At 39.0% G+C, this 26450-nt stretch overlaps 2 protein-coding genes across 2 annotated transcripts; one reads left to right on the top strand and one right to left on the bottom strand.

Annotated features, from left to right (window-relative positions):
* Window positions 1-1719: 1719 nt before the first annotated feature.
* LOC107819064 (uncharacterized) lies at window positions 1720-3611 on the top strand. The gene is made up of 2 exons (XM_016645137.2): window positions 1720-2027; window positions 2159-3611. The coding sequence occupies exon 2, from the start codon at window positions 2179-2181 to the stop codon at window positions 3418-3420; it is 1242 nt and encodes a 413-aa protein (XP_016500623.1). The 5' UTR covers window positions 1720-2027; window positions 2159-2178; the 3' UTR covers window positions 3421-3611.
* A 1898-nt stretch (window positions 3612-5509) lies between these two features.
* On the bottom strand, window positions 5510-9566 carry LOC107819065 (zinc finger CCCH domain-containing protein 14). Its single transcript, XM_016645139.2, has 3 exons — window positions 9228-9566; window positions 8734-8794; window positions 5510-6337 (listed from the first exon to the last, which is right to left on the bottom strand). The coding sequence occupies exons 1-3, from the start codon at window positions 9298-9300 to the stop codon at window positions 5602-5604; spliced, it is 870 nt and encodes a 289-aa protein (XP_016500625.2). The 5' UTR covers window positions 9301-9566; the 3' UTR covers window positions 5510-5601.
* Between the last annotated feature and the right edge of the window lie 16884 nt (window positions 9567-26450).

Below are 26450 nucleotides of genomic sequence, written 5' to 3' on the forward strand. Positions count from 1 at the left end.
TTTTGCTGCAACACGGAAAGTTCCAGCATAATATACGGGAGATCGGTGCACTTGTGTATTAACTTTCAGCATATTATGCTAGAACTCCAACACGCGGAAAGTTTCAGTATAATATACTTATGTTGGAACTCCAATATATTATACTAGAGTATTTTTCCGAATTTTGAACAGTATTTTTGTTCAGATTTATCTTTACATAAAAAGTGACTAAATTTCGATTACTTTTAAAACTATGACCACTTGTAAATCTGGCTATTTTTGAAATAGGCCAATGTTGTAACGTCCATGGCACCAGTATGCCCAATTATTAACGAGTGGCAATGGATAGGCCATTCCATTAAATACAAGGAATTTTTACCTCCTATAGCAAAGGTTAACACCTTATTTATTCCAAATAAATACCATTTAAAAAATTATATTGTATAGATACATTTTAATGTTTATAGCAAAATATCTAATTTTGGTTACTTTCTACCCCTAAGCCACTAAATACGCTATTCAGTTACATTATTTTCTTTCTCTCTCTTCTTTGATACATGTCATTCTCTTCCCCCATTCCCTGAAAACACGATGCTCAATCTCAAAATTCCTCACACGCAAATCACCTACCATTAATCACCCTTCCCAAATTTCAATTTGTCCAGAACCCATGCTCTTTCTCTCTACTTCGCTAGGGTTTCGATACATAGTTCCCATTTTCCACTCACTCTGAATCATCTCGATCCAGTAGTATTCCATCTAGGGTTTCGTCAACCTCGATCTGAAAATGGCATCTTCAACGGCAGTTTCGGTGTCCCTTGCTGCTCCTTCATCTAAAACCGAGACAAATTCCTCTCACCCATCTCAAATTTATGTTAATATATTTCAATGTATTTTCAGCGTATCATGCTGTTTTTTCATGTATTTCATTGTATTCATTGTCTTTTTTCCCATTATAATTCAATGTATCTCGTTGTATTCCATGTATTTCATTGTATTCACTATCTTTTTTTCATTGTATTTTAATGTATCCCGCTGTATTCTATGTATTTCATTGTATTTACTGTCTCACTATATGCCATGAATGTATTTATATGTTTTTTTTTAATTAATATAATTTATGTATTCAGATGTATTATATAATTTCTCTGAAGATTGCTATGTTTTGGGGGTATTTTTCGGTTAAGAATCTTTTTTATAACTGGAAATACAAAATTTGTGTGTTATAATTGAGTTTGTTGAGTTATATTAGGAGTCTATTATGTTAATTGATTCACTTTCCGTGTAAAAACAGTGTAATTCTCCGTTTCACCCCGTGAATACAGTCGAATACAATAATCTGTCCAGCTGTAATCCCATGTTTCACGCCACGAATACAGTCGAATACACTCGAATATAACAACTGATTAGCTGGACTTCCCTGATTCATGCCTATTTTTTCTACTATATTCATGAATACAATAGTTTAAATACATCTAATACAATAACAACAGAAAATGTATCTATAATCCGTAATATAGCAAATAGTATCTATAGATAACTAGCAGTGCTTTATGAAAATTTCTCTAAATACAATGGCATATTTAGGCCTTTTCCCAAAAACCTAAATGTTTCAACCCCGATTATGAAGTGTTTCGGCAATAGAGTGATCTCAAAAAAATACAATTTGAGAAAAGCAACCAAACTTTAGATTTTTCTTGAGCACCCCATTCAATGCCTATACAAGCAATTTGACTGCGTACTCTCTTTTCTCTTTTTGACTCCTCTACTCCCACAAGTCACAATTCTACTGGCCCAAAATTTGCGCCAAACCATCACCCATCTATCCTCCCTCCCTTCTCGTCTCAACCCTCAACCTCCCCCCCTTCCCCCTCCCCGCGAAACTTTCTTGTCCCTCGAGAACTCTCCTCAGCAGACCTATATCTCTCTCTCACTGAAGACCTCGGAAGCTATTTGTAGAAGCAGAAGAACCCATGGTGGACGGCCAAATCAGTGTACATGCTATTGACTCCTTTAATTCGGATTCCTGGATTATCTCTTTTATGCAGGTTTTTAGTATTTGTTTTTCTCTCTCTTTTCTTTATAGATTGACTTGAATGTTCAGTTTTCCCCTGTTTAGACCATATGCTTTTGATTTACGACTCTCTTTTTTTTTTTTGCTTTATCTTTTTCGAAACAGACTTGAAAAGGGTTTCTTCGATGGCGGATAATTTGATGAATGGTGTAGTAATGGATCTTGATTTGAACCAGGAGCCTATGGAGTCATCTTCTGGTACTGCTTTAGGATTAGGGTCTTTGTTGAATGATTTGGAAACTGCTAGTAGGATAGAGCAAAGAATTCTGCAGCTTGAGGCTGTTGCAGCTCGAACTTGGCAACGCCATAGGTGGCGTTCCCAAGCTCGTAATTCTTCTTCTGATGATATTGCTAATAATAACGTGGATAATGAGAAGCAAGAAAAAGGATGCAAAAGAGATAGATCCCATTTAGTAGCAAAGGCATTGGAGATGGATTTAGTGGTTAAAAAAGTAGGTAAGGATGGTGGAAGTGGAAGCTTCTTTGATTGTAATATATGTTTAGATATGGCTAAAGAACCTATCTTGACTTGTTGCGGCCATTTATATTGCTGGTCATGCTTTTATCAGTTGCCTTATGTTGATTCGAGTACAAAAGAGTGTCCTGTTTGCAAGGGAGAGGTTATAGATGAAAATATTACTCCAATTTATGGTAATGGCCACAGTTACTGCTCAAAAGAACTTGTGGAGTGTGGTTTCAAAATACCACCAAGGCCAAAAGCACATAGAGTTGAGAGTGTTAGACAGCAGCGTGTGACTCGGGGTTTATCTCATATCCCAGTTACAGAAGCACTTAGGCGAATTAGGACCAGTATAGGATTGGGGGATCACCCGTCACAGCAACTTGCGACTGGTGACGTTAGTTCGAGTTCTCTGAGCAGCTCTCACGAGTTGCAAAATGCTGATCCCATAGGCAGCCGGGGACTACGGTCACGAGTGTTTCCGAGGGTATTATCAGAGGGTGCTGCCTCTCTTTCATCAGAATTAGAAAATGCACAGCAGATGTTTGAGGACCTTACAGCGTCACTCACAGACCGCATTCGCGAAAGAAACAATTCGCAAGTTTTACCAATTAGTCAGGTTGCAGCTGATGAAGATGATTCTTTGAGAAGAGATGCTACTATCATACGATCAGAACGTCAGACTCTGGATTCAATTGTGGAGACAAGCTCTGCTACGTCATCTGTTCCTTCCTCTCAATCAAATGAAGTTTCTGATGCTGCACTTCAGTTGGAAAACCTAACTGATGCTGGAAATCTGCCTGTGAGTCGATCTTCATTATCTTCCAGGAGGAGAAGCGGTTTCTCGAGGCTTTCAGATTTAGATAGTGGACTTCTTCGTGAAACAAGAAGAAGAAGATTGAACTGATGCCCTTGAATGATTGAGGTATAATTTCCCATTTATCTTCCCTAAAGAAGTATTACACTTTCATGTTATCATGTTCATCAAATGTAAGTTTCCAACTCTAACTCAGTGACTTAAGTAGGCAGTATTCTCACATTTGGTCAAGATATTGGTGTTTCCCTTGTTGGAAGTGATAACATATTTAGTTTCATCTAGTTCAGAGATTTACCAATGGTGGATTTGAAACATTATGATAATAAGCTTTTCTCAAAAAGAATTAGTTGCAATATTAAGTCATTAAGCGGTCACAATGTACAAAATTCTGTAGCCTTAAAGGGAATAGGCACATTTTCTGCTAAAGTTGAGTTAGTTGTATCAGTGGAAGTTGCTGAGGAAGAATTTCTATGACATTTTTATGGTTTTATCTTTTTCTGGATAAAGTTGATTATGTTATTGATATGATGGAAAATACTCCATGTAATAAACCATACAGAAAAATATGGTTCTCTTCAGAAAGCATCCAACTGTTGGTGCTAATCGAAATCTCAAAGGTGCTCTGAAAATATAATAACACGAAAACGTTCCTCAATATGTTCAAAAGAGTTTTCTATTCCATCAAAAACCCTTCGGTTGTTCATATTTTCCACATGATCTCTGGGGGTTTGACCTCCCGTTCTTTCCTTCAGTCTTTCATTTTAAATTTCCATCGTAGCATCAATTCCTGACATAACCCATTGTAATCCAAAAGGGAGACAGAGAGAAATCAAGGGGTGGCGGGTACAAAAAGAAGATTGAAAGAGAAAAAGAAAAGGTGGGAATTGTTAAATGATAGATGACTTTTTTTGGTCATGAGAAAGTTTCTGCAGACTATTAAATTCATCCGCCCACCTGCTACGATGATTTCATGCTTCAAATTAATCTTCAGAAGTATATCCTTTAAGCTCTTGAGCTGTTCTGTCTTTGCATCACAAGATACCCTGCTTTTCCTGTTTGCCTCAAATGCCTTCTTATGGCTGCCCTGACCATCATTCTGCTTAAAGCTCCTACTATCATAATAAATAACATGAGATATAACTGATCTACTTGCCTCAACACTCCGGCAGACATCTAAGTAAGGGGTTAAAACAAAAGAAGGAAGTGTAAGGCTACAGCCCACAGGCACTTCGAGAGAAAATAGCGGGAAATGATTCATATTGCATCTCTGCTTGACCCTTCCCTCTAAGTTTCTGTGGGCTTTTACAACCAAATGCAGAGTTTGTGTGGCCTTTTACAACCAAATGCATACACTTCTACCCAAGCGAAGAGGGAAGCCTCCGCACGTACATGCCACTATGGAGCATCAAGGCGTAGCACAAGAGTCCTGTAAGATCGACCATTTCGTTTTAACTTGAGTTGTTTCCTTTTCTCTCTATTGCTTCAAGTATCTTTTAATGATTATACTGAATCGAAAGTCAGACTGCAATCCAATTCACTCCGATGGATTGTTTCTGGATAACACATATTGTCAACCAAATACTGTTTCAAACTTTTAACTAAGGCTGCAACGGTGTCCAAGGGTACGAAAATAAGACATCTTTCAATCGGAATAGCTGCGGTTTATTGCAAAAGAGTTGGATTAATAGGTATTTGTATGCTAACATATTATATCGAGTGAAAACTCGCAATGTGTGGCAAATTCCTTGTTTCGTCACTCCTCATTCATCTTTAGTAACAGACTACTTTTTCTTGGAGAAATAAGAAGTACCAGCATGAGAGATACAATTCAAGGATAAATGGGAAAAAGCACGAGGAACTCAGTTTCAACACTTGATATAATTAAGAGCCGTCGCACACGTTTTGGCAATTCCCATTTAATTCAGTCATCTTTCAGGACTTGTATTTTAGTCCTAACAAAGGCTTGTTAACGTGATAATCAAAAGCCATCGATCCTTTGCAATAAAAGAAATACATTATAAGGTGATCAAGTCATTCGACGTCTGAAAAGCAGCACTTATTGAATATCGCGTAAATGCTCATTTAATTATGGACTATTCTATCTATTGTAACAAAACCAGCTGTGACAGAATTGGCTAGTAATACAACTGGACAAAACTCAGACCATGATAAGCTAATACGGTGCAAATAAATAATTCTCTTTCATGCATTTCCAAGGTTCGCTAATTCCTGTGGTAAAACAATCTTCGCTAATACATAAAGCTGTGAAGATCAAGCCAAAGGCTTCTGCAGCTCACTAGCACCATGAGCAAAATGGCATTTTTCTCCAAAAGTGCATGAACCTTTGGAGAAGTTCGAACACATCTTTGTCTTAAATGGGCCAGCAGGCCCACGAGCAAATGGGCCAGTGTTTTTTGGTCCACCCGTAGGGGTGCCAACATTTGATATGACCTCCTGGACCATAGCACTGGCCTGATTAATCTGATCAAACGTTCCCTGGAGCTCAATGTTCCTTATATTGGAATCCGTTTCATGCTCCTTTATGGAGAGCTTGACACCAGTAAGACGACAAATCTGTTTTGAGTTCACGCCATTTCTCCCAATGATGGTTCCAGCAAGAGCGGCATCTATGCTAATTGTAGTTGTTGCAGATGCACCAAAGTTTGTTGCAGCTGGACTGGGTTGGGATGGTTTATGATACCCAGGAAACCTACTCGGAGGTCCTGCTGCTTGGAAATCATCGTAAGCTGGTGCCACTGGCTTCCCAATCTCCATCTCACTATGGGCAAAATGGCATTTATCACCAAACTTGCATCCTTCTGCAGTGTTATACTTGCTGCAAAGCTTGGACTTCATGGTTGAAGCAGGACCATCACTAAAAGAGGCATGATTCCTTCCAACGGGAACTGCTGGGTTCAATCCCATGTTTGATATTTGACTCATTGCACTATAGCCAGGAACATAGTGAAGAAAGTGGCATCCCTCCCCATATGAGCATCCAGAAGTGCTACATCACATTACAAGATGGGGTTAAAAGGAATTGAACAGAATCACAAGCCAAAAGGCACGTTAACATTGAGCATCAAGAGCTGAGATGCAAAATATGTTAAGAGCATTGTTTCCACATAGGTGGACACAAGTGAGTGATTGGCATGTTGAGAACAACAGTTCACAGAACTAATTCTAATTCAGTATTTACTAGTACAACTTTTTTTCTAATTACGTAGTATTAAGTAGTTCAACTTACAGGATAAAAGATGATTGAAAATAAAATATCAGAAGAAAGAGGCATTTGACTGACAACATTGATCACTACTGCTTCTCAAAAAAAAATTCACCACTAACTGCAGCTCAAGTAAACTTCATCACTACATGAGAGACCATGAGAATATGCTAATACAGAATCACATAATTGGACACAAGGTAAACCCGTCAAGGATATTAGTTTTAGTTCACTGAAATCTCAGAAGAATGACAGGGAAAGCACTGTGAATCAAACATACAAGATAGTTTATGTTATTTAATAAAGCACAGTTCCTCCTAAATAAAATCCGATATATTGCCCAAACAACTCACAGAAAGGATGATTAAATGCAAACTGAAGAACAGTCTAAAACAAGGACAAGAGACAAAGGCATGACCTCGCTAATGAGCTCTAATGACCGACGAACACAAATTAAAGGAATCTCGTGATGTTGGTTGACCATTGGATGCAATGTTTTTCTGATAAAGGACCAGCCCTTTGAAGTTCATCCATAAAGAGATATCCAAGCGATACTACTACTTTTCCTAGAATTATATAAATGAAAATGCATATATGTATGTACACCTTGGGTGAGATTTTCTTTATGAAGGGAAATAGTAGCAACATTCTTTGCTTCCAAAAGAAAAAAAAAATGACCAGTGGATGCAATGCCCAAATGCTATCTTTATTATGCTATGCCATGGTTCAAGCAAACAGTATTCACAGGTTAAAATATGGATTGTTCCATAAACGAAAATATAAAACCAACAAATGTGCATGGCAGGTCAACACAGTTATTATATATATGTGCCTGACGGCATAGAAAGAGTAGACAAGATCGTGTTTGGCATCATAGTATCTCCTATATTACCTTCAACTGAAATCTCGAAAGAAATCACCAAGCGAACCCTTTACCACAAGACTAAAGATTATGATACTTATAAGCTGGCGAAGAGACTTATCAACATTTAAGCTCCTCTCACATCTCACTTCAACACCACCTTTAACAAAGAGACACCTTTCCTCATATCATCACATATACATACCTGACATTCATACTCCGGAGACTATCTTATTTACATGACCAACATTGTTCAGGATGATCTAATGTTGCCCTATTTTCTATACCTTCCAACTCACAGAAATATCTTACTTTCTGTACAGAATTCATCAACTGCTCTTCCACTCCTCTATGGTTACTTCCAATTCATTACCTCAGACTATGCTTTTTTTCTTTTTCTCACCTTGTTGTGGCAGCATCTGTCTTTTAAGTCAAGTCATTTTTTATGCCTCTTCTCTTATTCTTAAAAATCCAACCTGCAATGGCACCTCACAAACTTCTTGCATGGGTCGAATAATAATAGTCATTTGTGAGTGTTTCAAAGCACCTGCTATGTGTTTTCGCATCAAACTAGGTCGCTAATGTTGCATTTTAGTCCATCAGCAAAAACGGCAACCTCATAGACAGCTTGGCTTCTTCCTATTATTTTGGTCTGGTCCTAGGTTTCACTAAACTGAATGCCAATTCTCATCTGAACGTTTGATATGATTATTTTCCATAAATGTTGAGCTAGGTATGTAAATCATCTATATGGGAGGAAGTTAACTAAAAGAAGGACCGGATGGAGAAGAAACCAATATGATAGGATGCTTTGTCCCAACTAAAAAGAGTAGGAAGATTCCAGCTTTGAATCTCGTGCTCCTTTTTTGTGTTTATTCTTTTCTTGAAACATGAACTCGATGCTAAATAATAGCCTCTAAGCTTATTTAAAATAGAGTTATATGGTACCGCTGCTAATTATATTTCAACCTATTGTTTATGCAACATATATCAGTTTTTTACACCACGAATAAGCATCGCTATTACAGATTCACAATTGAACCATAGCATAATATAATTGAATTCAGTCATCAATTTTATCAAGAAATTAACCTACTTAAGGCTTCATGCTAGACATGGATCTTTCTATTTACTTTTTCTATGACACCTTATGCAGTTACACAAAAATAACATTAGCCATATAACGTAGAAGCCAGCAGATCAATGACAATGGCACTTGCTCACCATATCATATACTATCATTTTAAACATTACAAATATTACCATGTACGGAATTGAATGGAGAATTCTTTTTTCTTAGATGGATTAAGTATGAAACCTGTAAAACTTCATGCATGGCTTTGATTTGCTTCCTACACCACTCGTAAAGGATTCTGATTCTGTTGCAAAAGATTGATTATCTTTCTTCAGTTGACAATTCACAGACAACATAATTTAAAGATGTACTTCTACACTAACAGATTACTATGAAAATCCATATTTTTAAATTCATTACAAATTATACATTACTATTTTTATGTGGCACACTTTCCTTTTTAGTTTGTCACGAAAAATAATATATTTCTGTATTTATAATAATTTGACTTAAAAATTCTCATTTTACCTCAGATAGATTTATAGCCACGCAAATGTCTATGACTTATTTTAAATCACAAATTTCAAAAGTCTCTCTTTCTTAAACTCTACGCTCCAGTCAAATAAGGCCATCCGGACTGAGCTCCAAATTCTCGAAAAACGCAGTTCTAGAAAAATTGACAAAGTGATGGAAATAATTAGAAAGGATAAGAAAAAAATAAAGAGAGAAAAACTAACCATTTCTTGATTTTTTCATTCCTCCGTTTCCTGCAAAGGCACCATCTACTGTTCTCTTTCGTCCAAACTCCATTTTTTGTCGTTATTCGGAAATGAATAACCAAGAGATACAAAAAAAAAATAAAAAAAATATGGACTCTACAGAACAAATCTGAAACAACCGACCTATGAATTTTTTGAGTATATGCCTATAGGAACTAAATTTGCTGGTATCTCTCAAGAGAGCTGAAAAAGGAAAGAAGAACAAAACCCTAGCGCTTGCTGACAGTGAAGACACGGGCGGTTCCGGAATGAGAGAGAGAGAGAGAATCAAATACTGTCGTTAAATTTATTTTACGGTACCCGTTAGTTGGATCACGGGCCCTTTGTATGGGTCTGATTGGGTAGAAATATGTAGGATAACCACTTTTTAACGCAATATTTAATTTTTATCCAATATTTTTAATATAGAGCAAAATGAGCCATTACTCTATTAAAATTAATACGAAAAGATATTTTTACTCTTTCTTTATGAGTGCTGTGTAAATATTAAGGACATGGTGTCTTTAACATTTGCATTGCACACATGAAGTTAAGTAGTCATATCCTTAACATTTACATTGCACATATAAAGTTAAGGACTTGATAAAACACTTTGTCCTTAATATTTACATAGTATTCATGATGTTATGGACACCATATCCTTAATATTTACACAACAGTTATAAAGTTAAGGACACTATGTCCTTAACATTTACACTGCATACATGAATTTAAGGACATGAGGTCCTAAAGTTTAACAACAAAAGGTGCAAATACAAGTTAAGGACATTGTGTCCTTAACATTTACACTGCTCACATGAAGTTAAGGACGTCGTGTCCTTAACATTTACACTGCACATATGAAGTTAAGGACATGACAGGACACTTTGTCCTTAATATTTACACAGCATTCATGAAGTTAAGGACTTCATGTCCTTAATATTTACACAACACCCATGTCTAGCACAAAGAAATTTTCGTTCGGGTGAATAAAAAATTATTAAGCATTGATTAAAGAATAAATATATTTTAAACAGTGACTAAAGAGTAAAGACATCTCTAGTTAGTGGCTAACTGTGCACTTCCCCTCTGATTGAGGTGTGCGCATGAGTAGCCGTTTTTAGCACTGCTATTTGAAGAATAGTCGACATTACCAAAAGATTTAAAATTTAGCCACCTGTTCAAACGTCAAGACACAGTTTAAATGCAAACTTTACATTAAGTTAGTTAGCCTCTAACCTAGCTTAATTTTAAACTCGATAAATTGAAGTTGTACGTGTTAGGCAGGTACGCCATACAATAACAAGTATTATGCTCAATTAGGATATCAAGCCTATATATTATTGAATTTGGCAAATCCCACGTCGGTGGGTTAGCCATTTGGTAGTGATATTTTTCTCTATAAAAGAAGGCCTAATGTTTAGGATTTAAATACACCTCTCATTTGCCTTCTTATCTTCTTAAGGCATTTGTTTCTTCTCTCTTTAGTATTATTTCACTTGTATTTTTGGAGTGAAATAAAATATTGGTTGTGTCCGAGGAGTAGGCAAAATTAGCCGAACCTCGTAAATTCTGGTGTTCCTTTTATTGTTGCTTTATTGTCTTATTTATTATTTGGTGGCTGTCATAATTTTTGGTATAGTAGTTGTGACTTATTCACACTATATACATTTGGCTTCCGCAACAATTGGTATCAGAACCAAGGTACTGTCTAAGTATGCTTTGTGGTTGCAGCATAGTCTGATCTTCCACATCAGAAAAGATTTATCTTGGTAACTGAGTCAAGGTTCTGTCTGAGTATGCTCTGTGGTTGCAACTTAGTTTGATCTTCCACACCAGAAAAGAAATAATCTTGATTTGTGTCGTCAGCTATTAAATAATATTTGTGTCAAAAATGGGAGATAATAAACAAGAAGAATCTACATCAAGTGTCAACAATACGTCATCATTGGCATCTTCGCTTATGACATGAATCGTGTCAAATGCGAAATTTACGGTAGAAATATTTGACGGGTCCGGACATTTTGGGATGTGGCAAGGCGAGGTTCTAGATGTCCTTTTTCAGCAAGGGCTAGATCTAGCCATTGAAGAAAAGAAACCAGATGTTATTGGAGAAGAAGATTGGAAGATTCTCAACCGTGTTGCTTGCGGTACCATTCGATCCTACCTTGCTAGAGAGCAGAAATATCCATACACAAAGGAAACTTCTGCAAGTAAATTATGGAAAGCACTGGAGGATAAATTTTTGAAGAAAAACAGTCAGAATAAATTGTACATGAAGAAGAGACTGTTTCACTTCACCTATGTTCCTGGTACCACGATGAATGAACATATCACCAGTTTCAATAAGTTGGTCACAAATTTGCAAAATATGGATACAACTTATGATGATGGTGACTTGGTCTTGATGTTGTTGGCGTCACTTCCTGATGAGTACGAGCACCTTGAAACTACTCTACTCCATGGAAATGACGAAGTTTCTCTCAGAGAAGTTTGTTCGGCTTTGTACAGCTATGAACAAAGAAAGCGAGAAAAACAGAAGGGCGGAGAAGGAGAAGCACTATTTGTAAGGGGTCGTCCTCAAAATCAAACGAGGACAAAGAAGGGAAGATCCAAGTCAAGATCCAGACCCAGCAAAGATGAATGTGCCTTTTGTCGAGAAAAAGGGCACTGGAAGAAAGACTGTCCGAAGTTGAAGAATAAGGCCAAACATAATAATGGAAAGGCCATTATGGATTCAAATGTAGCTGATTGTGATGATTCAGACTTCTCATTAGTTACAACAGAGTCATCAACATCATCAGACATATGGTTGATGGACTCGGCTTGCAGCTATCATATGTGTCCCAACTGGGACTGGTTCGTGGATTTTCAAAAGGGAAAATATGGAGTCATCCATACAGTGGACAACAGCCCTCTTACCTCATATGGAATTGGTTCAATACGATTAAGGAACCATGATGGAATGATCAGAACATTAACATATGTTCGATATGTACCGGATTTGAAGAAGAATCTCATCTCTGTAGGAGCCCTCGAATCAAAAGGGTTCAAAATCATTGCAGAAAATGGAGTGATGAGAGTATGCTCCGGTGCACTAGTAATAATGAAGGCTAATCGGAAGAATAATAATATGTACTGCTATCGTGGCAGTACAGTTATTGGGACAGCGACAGTAACATTCAGTGATGACAAAGAGGCAGAAGCAACCAAACTATGGCACATGCGTTTGGGACATGCTGGAGGAAAATCCTTGAAAACTCTATCAGATCAAGGATTGTTAAAAGGAGTAAAGGCTTGCAACTTGGAGTTTTGTGAGCATTGTGTCAAAGGGAAACAGACAAGGGTTAAATTTGGTACAGCAATCCATAATACTAAAGGCATTTTGGATTATGTACACTCTGATGTTTGGGGTCCTTTCAAAACACCTTTATTGGGTGGGAAGCACTATTTTGTAACCTTTGTTGATGATTTTTCCCGAAGAGTGTGGGTGTATACAATGAAAAGCAAAGATGAAGTGTTGGGAATTTTTCTCAAATGGAAGACGATGGTGGAGAATCAAACAGGCAAGAGGATTAAGTGTATTCACACAAACAATGGAGGTGAATACAAAAATGATCATTTCAATAAGGTCTGTGAAAATGATGGCATCGTCCGACACTTCACTGTCAGACATACACCACAACAGAATGGAGTGGCAGAATGTATGAAGCGGACCTTGCTGGAGAAGGTACGGTGTATGTTGTCCAATGCTGGCTTGGGCAAAGAATTTTGGGCTGAGGCAGTTACATATGCATGTAACCTCATTAATCGCTTACCATCTACTGTTGTTGATGGCAAGACACCATTTGAAAAATGGTATGGAAAGCCTGCTGTAGATTATGACTCTTTGCACGTGTTTGGCTCAACTGCATATTATCATGTGACAGAGTTAAAATTGGATCCAAGGGCAAAGAAGGCTATTTCTATGTGAATTACTTCTGGAGTCAAAGGATATCGCTTATGGTGTCCTATGACAAAGAAAATAATATTTAGCAGGGATATTACCTTTGATGAATCTGCTATGGTAAATAAGGTAACAGAAGATACCAAACAAAATAAAGGTGCTTCTAAGCAGGTGGAGTTTGAGGGAAAATTTATTTTTCCTACACAAGAAGCAGAGGAGGAAACGAATGAAGATTACCCTCTGGAAGGAGAGCCAGTAGAGGAGATTCCAACTCAGTAACCTCAACAACAACTTGAATCAATAGCAACCAGTAGGCCAAAAAGAACAATAACAAAACATGTTCATCTCATAGAGACGGTTGCTTGTGCAACCTCAATTATAGTTGATGATGTTCCTACCACTTATAAAGACGATGTCCAAAGTTTAGAAGAAGATAAGTGGAGGATTGCCGTGAATGATGAAATACAGTTCCTTCATCAGAACTATACATGGAGATTGGCCAATCTCCCGAAGGGAAAGAAAGCAATTGGGTGCAAATGGGTATTTGCAAAGAAGGAAGGATTTCCTAACCAAGTAGATGTTCGCTACAAAGCAAGATTGGTGGCCAAAGGATATGCTCAAAAGGAGGGAATTGATTACAATGAAGTATTTTCTCCAGTTATAAAACATTCCTCCATTAGAATTATGTTGGCTTTGGTAGCACAATTGGATTTGGAACTAGTTCAGATGGATGTAAAAACTGCATTTTTACATGGAAACTTGGAGGAGGAAATCTACATGACTCAGCCAGAAGGATTCAAAGTTGCTGGAAAAGAAAATATGGTGTACAAACTTGAAAAATAGTTGTACGGATTGAAACAATCTTCTAGACAATGATACAAGCGATTTGACAAGTTTATGTTGCGGCAAGGGTACAAGAGAAGCAAATACGATCATTGTGTGTATTTGCACAAGCTTAAAGATGGTTCCTTTGTATATCTTCTCTTATATGTTGATGATATGTTGATAGCTTCCAAGAATTTGGAAGAAATTGATAAGTTGAAGATTTAACTAAAGAAGGAGTTCGAGATGAAGGATTTGGGTGAGGCAAAGAAAATTCTTGGCATGGAGATAATAAGAGATAGACATTCAAAGAAACTCTGTTTATCTCAGAAAGAATATTTGAAAAGAGTACTACAACGTTTTGGCATAGATGAAAAGACTAAGCCAGTTAGTACTCCACTTGCTCCCCATTTTAAGCTAAGTACTACTATGTCGCCAAAAGATGAAGCTGAACGAGAGTATATGTCAAAGGTACCATACGCAAATGCTGTTGGTAGCTTGATGTATGCAATGGTCTGTACGAGACCTGACATTTCACAAGCTGTTGGAGTTATTAGCAGATATATGCATAATCCAGGAAAGGAGCATTGGCAAGCTATGAAGTGGATTCTACGGTATATTCATAATACTGTAGATGTTGGGTTAGTTTTTGAGCAGGAATGCAATCAGTCTGTAATTGGATATTGTGACTCAGATTTTGCGGGTGATCTGTACAAACGAAGATCAACTACTGGTTATGTGTTTACTTTTGCAAAGGCACCAGTTAGTTGGAAGTCTACTTTGCAGTCAACAGTTGCTTTGTCTACAACAGAGGCAGAGTACATAGCTATTACAGAGGCTGTAAAGGAGGTAATTTGGCTTCAAGGATTGCTAAAGGAGCTTGGTGTTGAACAAAAAGGTATCACAATTTTTTGTGATAGTCAAAGTGCTATTCAATTAGCGAAGAACCAAGTTTATCATGCAAGGACGAAGCACATTGATGTTCGGTATCATTTCGTACGAGAAATCATAGAAGAAGGTAGAGTCACGGTGAAGAAAATTTCTACTACAGAGAATCCTGCTGATATGCTAACAAAGGTGGTAACTGCGATCAAGTTTCAATATTGTTTGGATTTGATCAACATTGTTGAACACTGAAGATTGAAGATGAAGACATAACCAAAATTTGTTATTGAGAGAAAAATTGAAGATGTGGAATTTTTCCAAGGTGGAGATTTGTTGAATTTGGCAAATCCCACATTGGTGGGTTAGCCATTTGGTAGTGATATTTTTCCCTATAAAAGAAGGCCTAATGTTTAGGATTTAAATACACCTCTCATTTGCCTTCTTATCTTCTTAAGGCATTTTTATCTTCTCTCTTTAGTATTATTTCACTTGTATTTTTGGAGTGAAATAAAATATTGGTTGTGTCCGAGGAGTAGGCAAAATTAGCCGAACCTCGTAAATTCTGGTGTTCCTTTTATTGTTGCTTTATTGTCTTATTTATTATTTGGTGGCTGTCATAATTTTTGGTATAGTAATTGTGACTTATTCACACTATATACATTTGGCTTCCGCAACATATATGATCTCTAACATGATTCAAGGAGTTCATGTACTTATACAAATTAACAAAACACGAATCATAGGAAGTGCGTAATCAAATCAAGGCATAACAAAAGCCTAAGTCTATTCCGGTTGAAATCATACATAGCACCCGCATATATCTTGTCACCTCGCATATACATCGCTTTTCACACATTCTAATTACCCAAATAAAATCACATCCTAAAGGGTATTCTCTCACAATGAGATTAGGCAATATACTTACCTCAAACAATCTAAAATCAATACTCCAATAACACATTCCCCTTAGAAATCACCTCCAACCTACTCAAATCTAGCAAAAAATAACTCAATAACATCAAACAAAGTTATAAGAATTAATTTCAAATAATAAGCCTTTAATCTTTATTCAATTCCCAAAGAATCAACCCAGGCCTACATGGTCAAAATCCGATTTAAAGGGTAGATCCCGACTATCTGTAACCCATGAGTCCAAATATATGGTTATTGGTGTTGCAGTCAACACATTTGCGATGATGCTCGCATACAAAATTATAAAATTATAATTTTATACATTATAAAATTATAATTTTATATAAAAAAAACATCTTTCCATACAAAATTATAAGTAAAGAAGAGATAGAATAGACCAAGAGAAAGATAGAAGAGTATTAGGGGTCGGTTGGTACGATGGATAAGCAAAAAAAAATTCTGGGATAAATATTTAGTACTGCCTTATCCCTTGTTTGGTTACTAATTCTGAGATAAGTTATTCCAGGATTAAAAATAGTGTCGGGATAACTTATATCTACCAGAGGGTGGAATAGTAATCCCAGGATATGTTATCTCAGAATAAAGCAGTAAATTGACAATCCTAGGATTAATACAACATACCAAACAGATAATAAGAAATAATATAAGGATAACTAATTCCAGTACAAATAATCCTAGCATAACTAATCTTAGCATAACTTTCTTCAAACCAAACGACCCCTTAATGTATAGAGAGAAATTCTCTAAAAATTCAGCCATATATAAAGAAGCAAAATATTGCAACAATTATTTATTTTTCTAAGAACCCATGAGACGATTTTGACAAATATACCTTTCTCGATAAAAGAGGTGTCAAGTGAATTGTTGGAACAATTGCTAAAATTCTTTCTTCTCGACCTCATGGATATAGTTTTGTTGGGAAAGTCCATATTAGTAGAAAAGGCATTTGCTTCTCCTAGAACATATGAATTGATAGCCAAATAAGAACTCAGATTGGAAGGGGAAGAGATTTGCAACGAAACCCAAAAGAAGAAAAATATAAGGATTCAAGCAGATGTCAGAATACGAAACGTTCGTAACCGTAAAGTAATTAAATAGAAATTTGAGTAGTCTGAACAGGTGAAACTATGTGGAGAATTAATCAGGGGTGAGCATCGGTCGGTTCGGTTCGATTGTGAATATTATCGGTTTGATATATTAGTTATCGATTTATAAATATGCAAAACCAATAACCGAACTGATAAGAAATTGGTTATCGGCTCGGTTAATCGGTTGTCAACCCTTATCGGTTCGGTTACCGATTGACCCGATAAAATAAATAAATCTAGATAAAAAATTCTTCAGAAGCTTGCAAGTCGCAACTGAAGATTTTCTTACAGTTTTATTCCTTTGGACATAAAGATTTCAAAATATAGCTAATTGGATCAAATTTCTTCAGAAGCTCGCAACAGAAGATTTTCTTACTGTTTTTATCCTTTAGTCATAAGATGTCAAAATGTAGCTAATTAGGAGTGGAACAACAAGCAACAAACAACCATAACTATAGGGAAAACTTAGCGACAATAAATTAAATTAGCCAAAAACATATGATAATGATATGCTGATAACAATTAGTAGCAGTAGAATTCCATTCATTACCTCCGCATATTGTAATGGAATGTCAGCAACAAGTTCAGTGCCTTTTTAATACAAAATCATTTACTAGACAGATATAATATTGAGAATTGGCAAGCAGAACAACAGTATTCAACAGTGTTTCAAATGCCAAACACTGTAGAAAACAGTACTAATACTTCAACAACAGTTATCCAAACACATCACACAAAAATACAAAATAGTAGCAATTATACCTTGATTAACAAGTCCAAACATAGTACTAATAATTTATATTCAAGTTAACAATAAAACAAGGCTCTATCGAACTGCGCTCCAAACAATGCTCAACATGTTTCATTAAGTACTTAGTGTCAGTACATCGCACAACGTGAGCTCACAAAATTAAGAAACGAAAATAAAACCATAAAACATGAGCACAAAATAAAGAATCTTTAGCCATCAAAAATCCCTAGATGAAGATGAATTATGTTATAGAAACCTACTGTATAAAACTTATACTAGGAGTAAGGTCTCTGAAAATGAAGACTTTAAGAAAATGAACCGAAGAGTGCGACTGAGAGGGAATATGAGAGAATGAAGCTCTAGATGTATGCATATGCTTAAGGGTAAAGTCGTGATTTTATTAGTTCTTATTGGGTTATTGATTAACCCATTAACAAAATTGGTAAATCGAGGCCCGAACCGATAACCCAATAGTAAAAAAATTCTAAATCGTTACCGAACCGTTAATCCAATAACCGGATGGCGATAACCCAATAAGCTTTTTCCAGTTCGGGTTATCGGTTTTACCCGATATATGCCCAGCCCTAGAATTAATGAGGTAACTATTTGATCAAAAAATATAAACTTTCGGTTAAAATATTAAATTTTATATAATGAGGGGTTAAACCTAGTCAATGATAATATCTCTAGACATAGAACTTAACAACATAGATAAGATAGGATAAAGTCAGCAAGAGATTGAAAGTAACACACATTTAATATTCCAAAAGATTTGAGCAATAATGGAAGAGTAACTAGCAATAAATAACAATAAGTGGCATCTATGTAAATAGGGAGAATGATTCACCCAATAAAGAATGAGATAGATGATTGTTCCTCCTGACAATGATGAATGACAAGTAAATCCTAGAATGTTTGAACTATTCTCGGATCTGATGGAAAAGCATGAAATAATGTAAGTAAGAACCTTGATGAAAAGGTAAAGTTTGTATCTTTGCTAGAGAGAGAGAATCTTCTTCTAAAAAGTATTCATGTTAAGTGAATATTACATGTCTTACACCATTGTCTCTTTTTCTATTTATATGAGACATATCCCTAACAAATCCTAATAGTACAAGTGCAGAGAATATTCAATAGAATTGAATATTCTCTTTACTATCATATTACAAAAACTAGCCATTATTATTCTGTCTTTGGTATTTGACCTCGGTCGTTGTTGACGACCTGGCCACGAATCTCACTGCTTCCTGGTTGACTTCGACCGATCCTTTCCTTAATGCCGCTTTATGCTAAATTTCCTTAGGGCAGATTTTGGCCCATACAGTTAGTCCCTCCGCTTATTGAGGCCGACCCCAGACGGCCTTGATAAGCGGACCTTGTTTGTTGTGGTCGGGAAGTTTGGACAAGCAAGTTGAGTAGTGGCGTTTTAGACGAGGTGACAACGTGACCTTTCGTGAGCCGCAACCTTTGGGGTCACATCGATTCAGAGTGATGTCATGATATCATGCGACATTATTACTTGTTTTTCCGATACTTTGCATCATTTCCTGTGACTCTGCTATTTTGATACTTGCGCTAGGTAATGACGGTTTGATTTCTCAATCCTGATGCTTGAACTCTTATAAATAGGGATATGAAACCATTCGTTTATGTTTTTCTTTCTTAATATCGAATCTCTATGTCTTCTTCTAATTCTTCATATAGAGTTATTGTCCTCTTTGCTTCACTATTATGTATCTGCTTTCCCTGATTCCGGTGATACCAACTACTCACAACCTGTCACGACCCTAACCCCGAACCCGGTCGTGATGACGCTTCTCGTGAAGACAAGGCTAGCCAATTATACCCAGTTCACTTTTAAAGCAGTTAATCAACATAAAAGTAGTCTAAACATGATTTAATAATACTAAACAACGGAAAATATAGATAACAATGCGTAAATGCCACCCGACACAGCCCTAACCGGGGTGTCACAAGTCATGAGCGTCTATAGGCCATAATACAAGTCTGCTAAATCCATAAACTGGTACAAATGTTTGAAGGGGAAATACAAATGATAAAGAGTAGAGACACGGGGCTGCGGATGTCAACAACTACCTCGTAGTCTCCGAACGCTCGCCTGATACTGGAGGAATCAGCACTCGGGAGCAGAACCAGCAACGCCTGAATCTGCACACAGGGTGCAGGGAGTAAAGTAAGCACTCCAACTCAGTGAGTAACAAATGTAAATAACGACTGAAAGTAAGAAAACACGTAAGGCACAAGACATTCTATAATGAAGCAGTAAAATCATTTAAAAACAGTAAAACAATGAAAAGTCAAGTAAAATCATCTTTCAACAAGTAAACAAGTAATTGACAGGTAGTTAAGGTAAAGTAACCAAATAAAAGTTCGCCCCTCGGGCACAATATCAACAAATCCGCCCCTCCGGCAATATCTCAGAATAGTACCAGCCCTTCGGGCTCAATCTCACATCATAATGGGTACCCGCGCTCACTGGGGGTGTACAGACTCCGGGAGGGCCCCCTTATAGGCCAAACACAATAACAAGCCATCTCGTGGCATCAGAATTAGTCCCTCGGCCTCGTATCAATCAAGTCACCTCGTGGCGTACATATCTTAGGCCCTCTGCCTCAAATCAGTATCAGTGTTTCCTCACAACATAAGCACTCGGCCTTACTCAGTCAAAAATACTCACAAGCCCCTCGGGCAATAGTAAAACAGTATTTCTCAGCCCAAAACATCATTTAAAATATCATTTAAGTCTTAAAACTGAGTAAACATGGCTGAATAGTAAAATAGTGGAAAATAACATGACTGAGTTCAAGTAATGAATCAAACAGTGAGGAAATAGTAATAAAAATCCCCAAAGGGTTCAAATAGTTGGCACGAAGCCCAAATATGGCATGCAGCCCAAATCATAATGATAGCAAATAAGTTTCAGTCAAATATGCAGTAACATCATCAACCGGGACGAACCAAGTCACAATCCCCAATAGTGCACGACCCCACGCCTGTCATCAAGCGTGTGTCTCACCTTAACATAGCACTACGATGTGCAATCCGGGGTTTCAAACCCTTAGAACATTATTTACAATCATTACTCACCTCGAACTGGCTAAATCTCTAGCTCGCGACGCCTTTGCCCCTCGAATCGGCCTCCACGCTCGTCGAATCTATCCAAAATCAGAACGAGGACATCAAAATATGCTAAGAGAACAAATCCAAGCGAAAACAATCAATAAAGGGCACAAATCCCGAAATTACCAAAACCCGAACCCCGAGCCCACGTCTCGAAATTCAGAAATTTTCACATCAATAGATTCCTTATCTACCCACGAATTCATACATATCAAAAGTTCTCAAATCCGATCCCAAATGGTCCTTCAAATCCCAAATCAAAAGTCTAATTTCTCAAGCCCTAGTTCTTCAATTTTAGGCTTAGCTTTCATGATTTTCTAGGTGGAATTCACATAATAATCGACTTTTTTTGTCCGAAAATTTTACCTCCCAACGATTCCCCTTGAATCCCTTTACAATATCCTTCACAAATCTCCCAAAATGGCCAACTATGGAGGAAATAAACCCAATCCTAGCGGACAAGATGAGTTTAAAACATTTATGCCCAGGCATCTATTTCCTTCATCGCGATCGCGAAACATCCCTCGCGATCGCGAAGAACAAAATTTCAGCTCCAAGAATTTACTCTATGAGAACACGACATGGCCATCGCGAACGTGATGGATCCTCAACCTTACCTTTAGCAAACGCATACCCTCTCCTGCAAACGCGAACAACAAACATGACCACAGACCAGCTGACCAAAAAAACCCTACGCGATCGCGACTACACGCCCGCGAACACGATGCACAACCTTCTCACTCTATGCGATCGCAAGACCCACTTCGCGAATGTGAAGAACAACCAGACAGCCTCCTCAAATCCTTCTACGCAATTGCGAGGCTCCCTACGCGATCGCGAAGGGAAAAAATTCTGCACAGCTGAACCTGCAATTTTCTGCAATTTTTCCAACTTCAAATGATCCGAATGACCACCTGAAACTCACCCGAGGCCCCCAAGACCTCAACCAAAGGCACAAACACATTGTAAAACCTTATTCAAACTTGTTCCAATCATCAAAATACCTCAAACAACATCAAATCACCCCAAAACGCATTGGATTCAAGCCGAAGTTTCTAAAATCTTTCGAAATGCGCTTTTGATAAAAAACCCAACAAAACCACCTCCGAATAACCTGAAATTTTATACACACATCCCAAATGACGTAACGAAGCTACTGCAACTCTCGGAATTCCATTCCGACCCCTATATCAAAATCTCGCCTATCAACCGAAAGTCGCCAAAATATCAACTTCGCTAATTCAAGACTAATTCTACTCCGAACCTCCAAAACCCATTCCGATCACACTCCTAAGTCACAAATCACCTCCCGAAGCTAACTGAACCATCGAAACTCACATCCGAGCCCTCTAACACATAAGTCAACATCCGGTTGACTTTTCTAACTCAAACTTCCTTAAAAGAGACTAAGTGTCTCAAACCTTACCAAAATCAATCCGGATTCGATCCGACCAACCCGATACTATAAAACACGGATAAAGAAGCATAAAGAAGCAGAAATGGGGAAAGCAGAGTGGTAACTCATGAAATGACTAGCCGGGTCGTCACATCCTCTCCAACTTAAACAAACGTTCATCTTCGAACAAGTCAAGAAACATACCTGAAGCCTCAAATAGGTGAGGATATCCGCTCCGCATCTCCCGCTCGGTCTCCCAGGTAGCCTCCTCCACGGGTCGACCTCTCTACTGCACTTTCACTGAAGCTATATCCTTTGACCTCAACTTCCGAACCTAACGACAATAGCTACTGGCTTCACATCATAGGTCAAGTCATCATCCAACTGAACCGTGCTGAAATCCAGAACATGAGACGGGTCCCCAATATACTTTCAAAGCATAGAAACATGAAATACCGGATGCACACTCGACAAGCTGGGTGGCAAAGCTAGCTCATAAGCCACCTCCCCAATCCTCCGAAGCACCTCAAAATGCCCAATGAACCGAGGACTCAATTTCCCTTTCTTCCCAAATCTCATAACACCATTCATGGGTGAAACCTTCAACAGAACCTTCTCACCAACTATGTAGGACACATCTCGAACCTTCCTATCAGCATAACTCTTTTGCCTCGACTGCGCCGTACGAAAGCCTCTCCTGAATCACCTTCACCTTCTCCAAAGCATCCTGCACCAAATCGGTCCCCAATAGCCTAGCCTTATCGGGCACAAACCAACCCACTGGAGATCTACACTGCCTCCCATAAAAAGCCTCATATGGAGCCATCTGAATACTCGACTGGTAGCTGTTGTTATAAGCAAACTCTGCAAGTAGTAGAAACTCATCCCATGATCCTCCGAAATCAATGACAAAAGCAAGCAATATGTCCTCCAATATCTGAATAGTACGCTCGAACTGCCCATTCGTCTGAGGATGGAAAGTTGTGCTCAACTCAACCTGAGTACCCAACTCTCTCTCTACACGGCCCTCCAAAACTGCAAAGTAAACTAAGTACCTTTATCCGAAATGATGGAAACCGGAACACCATGAAAGCGAACAATCTCTCGGATATATATCTCTGCCTACCGCTCTGAAGAATAGGTAGTACACACAGGAATGAAGTGCGCAGACTTGGTCAGCCGATCCACAATCACCCAAATAGCATCGAACTTCTTCAAAGTCCGTGGAAGTCCAACAACAAAGTCCATAGTGATCCTCTTCCACTTCCACTCAGGAATAATCATCTGCTGAAGTAAGCCACCCGATCTCTGATGCTCATATTTCACCTGCTGACAATTGAGACACCGAGCTACAAATCCCACAATATCTTTCTTCATTCTTCTCCACTAATAGTGCTGCCTCAAATCCTGATACATCTTCGCAGCACCCGGATGAATGGAATACTGCGAGCTAAGGCCGGAACACGCTGTTCATCAAATGCATGAACGTTGTTGGGGCATTGGTTAGCCCAAAAGATATCACCAAGAACTCATAATGACCATATCGGGTCCTGAAAGCCGTCTTAAGAATATTCGAATCCCTGATCTTCAACTGGTGATAAGCCGAACTGAGATCAATCTTGGAGAACACCCTCGCTCCCTGAAACTGATCAAATAAATCATCAGTGAGAGATAAAGGATACTTGTTCTTAATTGTTACCTTGTTCAATTGCCTATAATCAATGCATATTCTCATTGTGCCACCCTTCTTCTTCACAAACAGAACCGGCGCACCCTAAGAAGACATACTAGGCCAAATGAACCCCTTATCAAGGAGTTCCTGAAGCTGCTCCTTCAACTCTTTCAGCTCCGTTGGTGCCATATGATACGGCGGAATAGAAATGGGCTGAGTGACTGGCACCATGTCAATACCAAAATCAATATCCCTATCCGGTGGCATGCCCAGCAGGTCTGCAGGAAACACATCAGGAAAATCCTTCACAACTGGAACAGAATCAATACTGGGAGTCTCAGCTCCGACGTCCCTCACAAACGCTAGATATGAAAGACAACCCTTCCCAACCATACGCTGGGCATTCAATAAAGAGATCACTCTACTAGGAACATAATCAGTCACACCTCGTCACTCAATCCGTGGCACACCCGGCATAGCCAATATGACTATCTTAGCATGACAGTCCAGAATAGCACGACACGGAGATAACCAATCCATGCCCAAAATGACATCAAAATCCACCATGTTCAGTAATAATAGATCCACTCGGGTCTCCATACCCCCAATAGTCACCACACACGACCGGTACATACGGTCTACAACAACAATATCACCCACTGGGGTAGATACATGAACAGGTAAAGCAAAAAACTCACGGGGCATACCCAAATAATGAGCAAAGTTTGATGACACATAAGAAAAGGAGGAATCGGGATCAAATAATACAGAGGCATCTCTGTGGCAGACTGAAACAATACCTGTAATGACAACATCTAAAGCAATAGCATTTGGTCTGCCTGGGATGGCATAGAAACAGGCCTGACTACCCCCCGATCAACCTCCCCCTCTGGGGAAACCCCTGGCTGACTAACCTCCACCCCTAGCTGGCTGAGTGGGTGGTGGTGAAGAAACTGGCGCTGAAGCCGACCGATGACTGACCCCTCTGCTGGGACGAACTAGCAACACGACGAGGACATTGCCTACACATGTGGTCCATCTCACCACACCCATAACAACTCCCAGGTGTTGGAGAAGGGTACTGAAGGGAATCCCTCGCACCAGAATGACTAGCAGATACACTCGACATCGAAGAACCCTGGACCGATGCAACACGGGATTAACTCTGAGCTGGAAGGGCGCTGAGTGATGACTGGCCCTGCTGAGATCCATGATAACCATGACTCAAAGATTCCCCACGATAACCTAGGCAAGCTGACTGAGCAGGCCTGAAATAACGGCCTCTACTATGCTGAAACTAGCGCCTCGCAGGAGCACCACTATAGCTACCAGATCCTCGAGGCCTCTTGGCCTCCCTCTCCTCTCGCTCCTAACGGCAAACCGACTCAATCTCATGGGCGATATCCACAACCTCCTCGAAGGTAGCACCAGATACCCTCTCCTTGGTCATAAGAATACAGAGATGATAAGTAAGACCTTCAACAAACCTCCTAATACTCTCTCGATCTTTCGGAACCATCCAGATGGCATGATGGGCCAACTCAGAAAACCTCAACTCATAATATGACACAATTATATCCCCCTGTCGCAATCACTCAAACTGCATACGCAACTTCTCTCTGCAGGATTGTGGCACATACTTCTCCAGGAAGAGAACGGAGAACTACTGCCAAGAAAGAGGTGCTGCACTAACAGGCCTACGCCTCTCAAAATCCTCCCACCATGTGAAATCAGCTCCTAAAAACTGATAGGTGGTAAAAGCGACCCCACTGGTCTCCAAAATACCGGCAGTACGAATCATCCTCTGACACTTGTCCAGAAAGCCCTAGGCATCCTCGCCCTCTGCGCCACTGAAAGTTGGAGGCTGGAATCTACCAAATCTCTCCAACATACGCTGCTCATCCTCCGGCATGACAGGAACCACATAGTCATGAGCATCTGTAACCGGCTGGGCTGGATGTGCCCCCGGCGTCTGAAGTCACCGCACAACCTGCTCAGGTGTGCGAGCGGCGGGAGTCTGATTGCCTCCCCCGGCCTATGAAATAGCTTCAGCTATAGTGGCTGAAACCACCTGAGCCAGGCCAGTGCAAACTGATAAGATCTGTGCCAAGGCCTCCTGAAGACCCGGAATCATGATGGGCACAGCTGGTGCCTGAACTGGTGCTGCTGGAGTATCCATAGCTGGAGCCTGATCCTGAGCTGGGGCAGCTGGTGGATCTGCAAGTTCTACCCTCGCTGCTCTGCCTCTACCATGACCGCGTCCACGGCCTCTGGTGGCCATAGCTAGTGGCACTGGTGGTCATCCACCCCGTCCGGTAGCTCGTATCCTCACCATCTGTGAGAGAATAGAATAGCAGAAGTTTAGTACTCGAATCAACAAGTTTGCACGACAAAGAATTTCAAGAATATGATTCCTAAAGGTTCTGCAACCTCTCAAGGATAAATACAGACGTCTCCGTACCGATCCGCGAGACTCTACTAAACTTGCTCATGACTTGTGAGACTTATGTAACCTAGGCTCTGATACTAACTTGTCACGATCCTAACCCCAAACCCAATCGTGATGGC

The sequence above is a fragment of the Nicotiana tabacum genome, chromosome 5 (genome assembly GCF_000715075.1).
Source record: "Nicotiana tabacum cultivar K326 chromosome 5, ASM71507v2, whole genome shotgun sequence".
NCBI classification, from domain to species: Eukaryota; Viridiplantae; Streptophyta; class Magnoliopsida; order Solanales; family Solanaceae; genus Nicotiana; species Nicotiana tabacum.

Coding starts and splice junctions, on each gene's coding strand:
- LOC107819064 (XM_016645137.2), top strand. CDS start 2,179: ATGGCGGATAATTTGATGAATGGTGTAGTAATGGATCTTGATTTGAAC.
- LOC107819065 (XM_016645139.2), bottom strand. CDS start 9,300: ATGGAGTTTGGACGAAAGAGAACAGTAGATGGTGCCTTTGCAGGAAAC. Junction 8,795..9,227: donor AATGAAAAAATCAAGAAATG/GTTAGTTTTTCT, acceptor CTTTTGCAACAG/AATCAGAATCCTTTACGAGT. Junction 6,338..8,733: donor CCATGCATGAAGTTTTACAG/GTTTCATACTTA, acceptor AATGTGATGTAG/CACTTCTGGATGCTCATATG.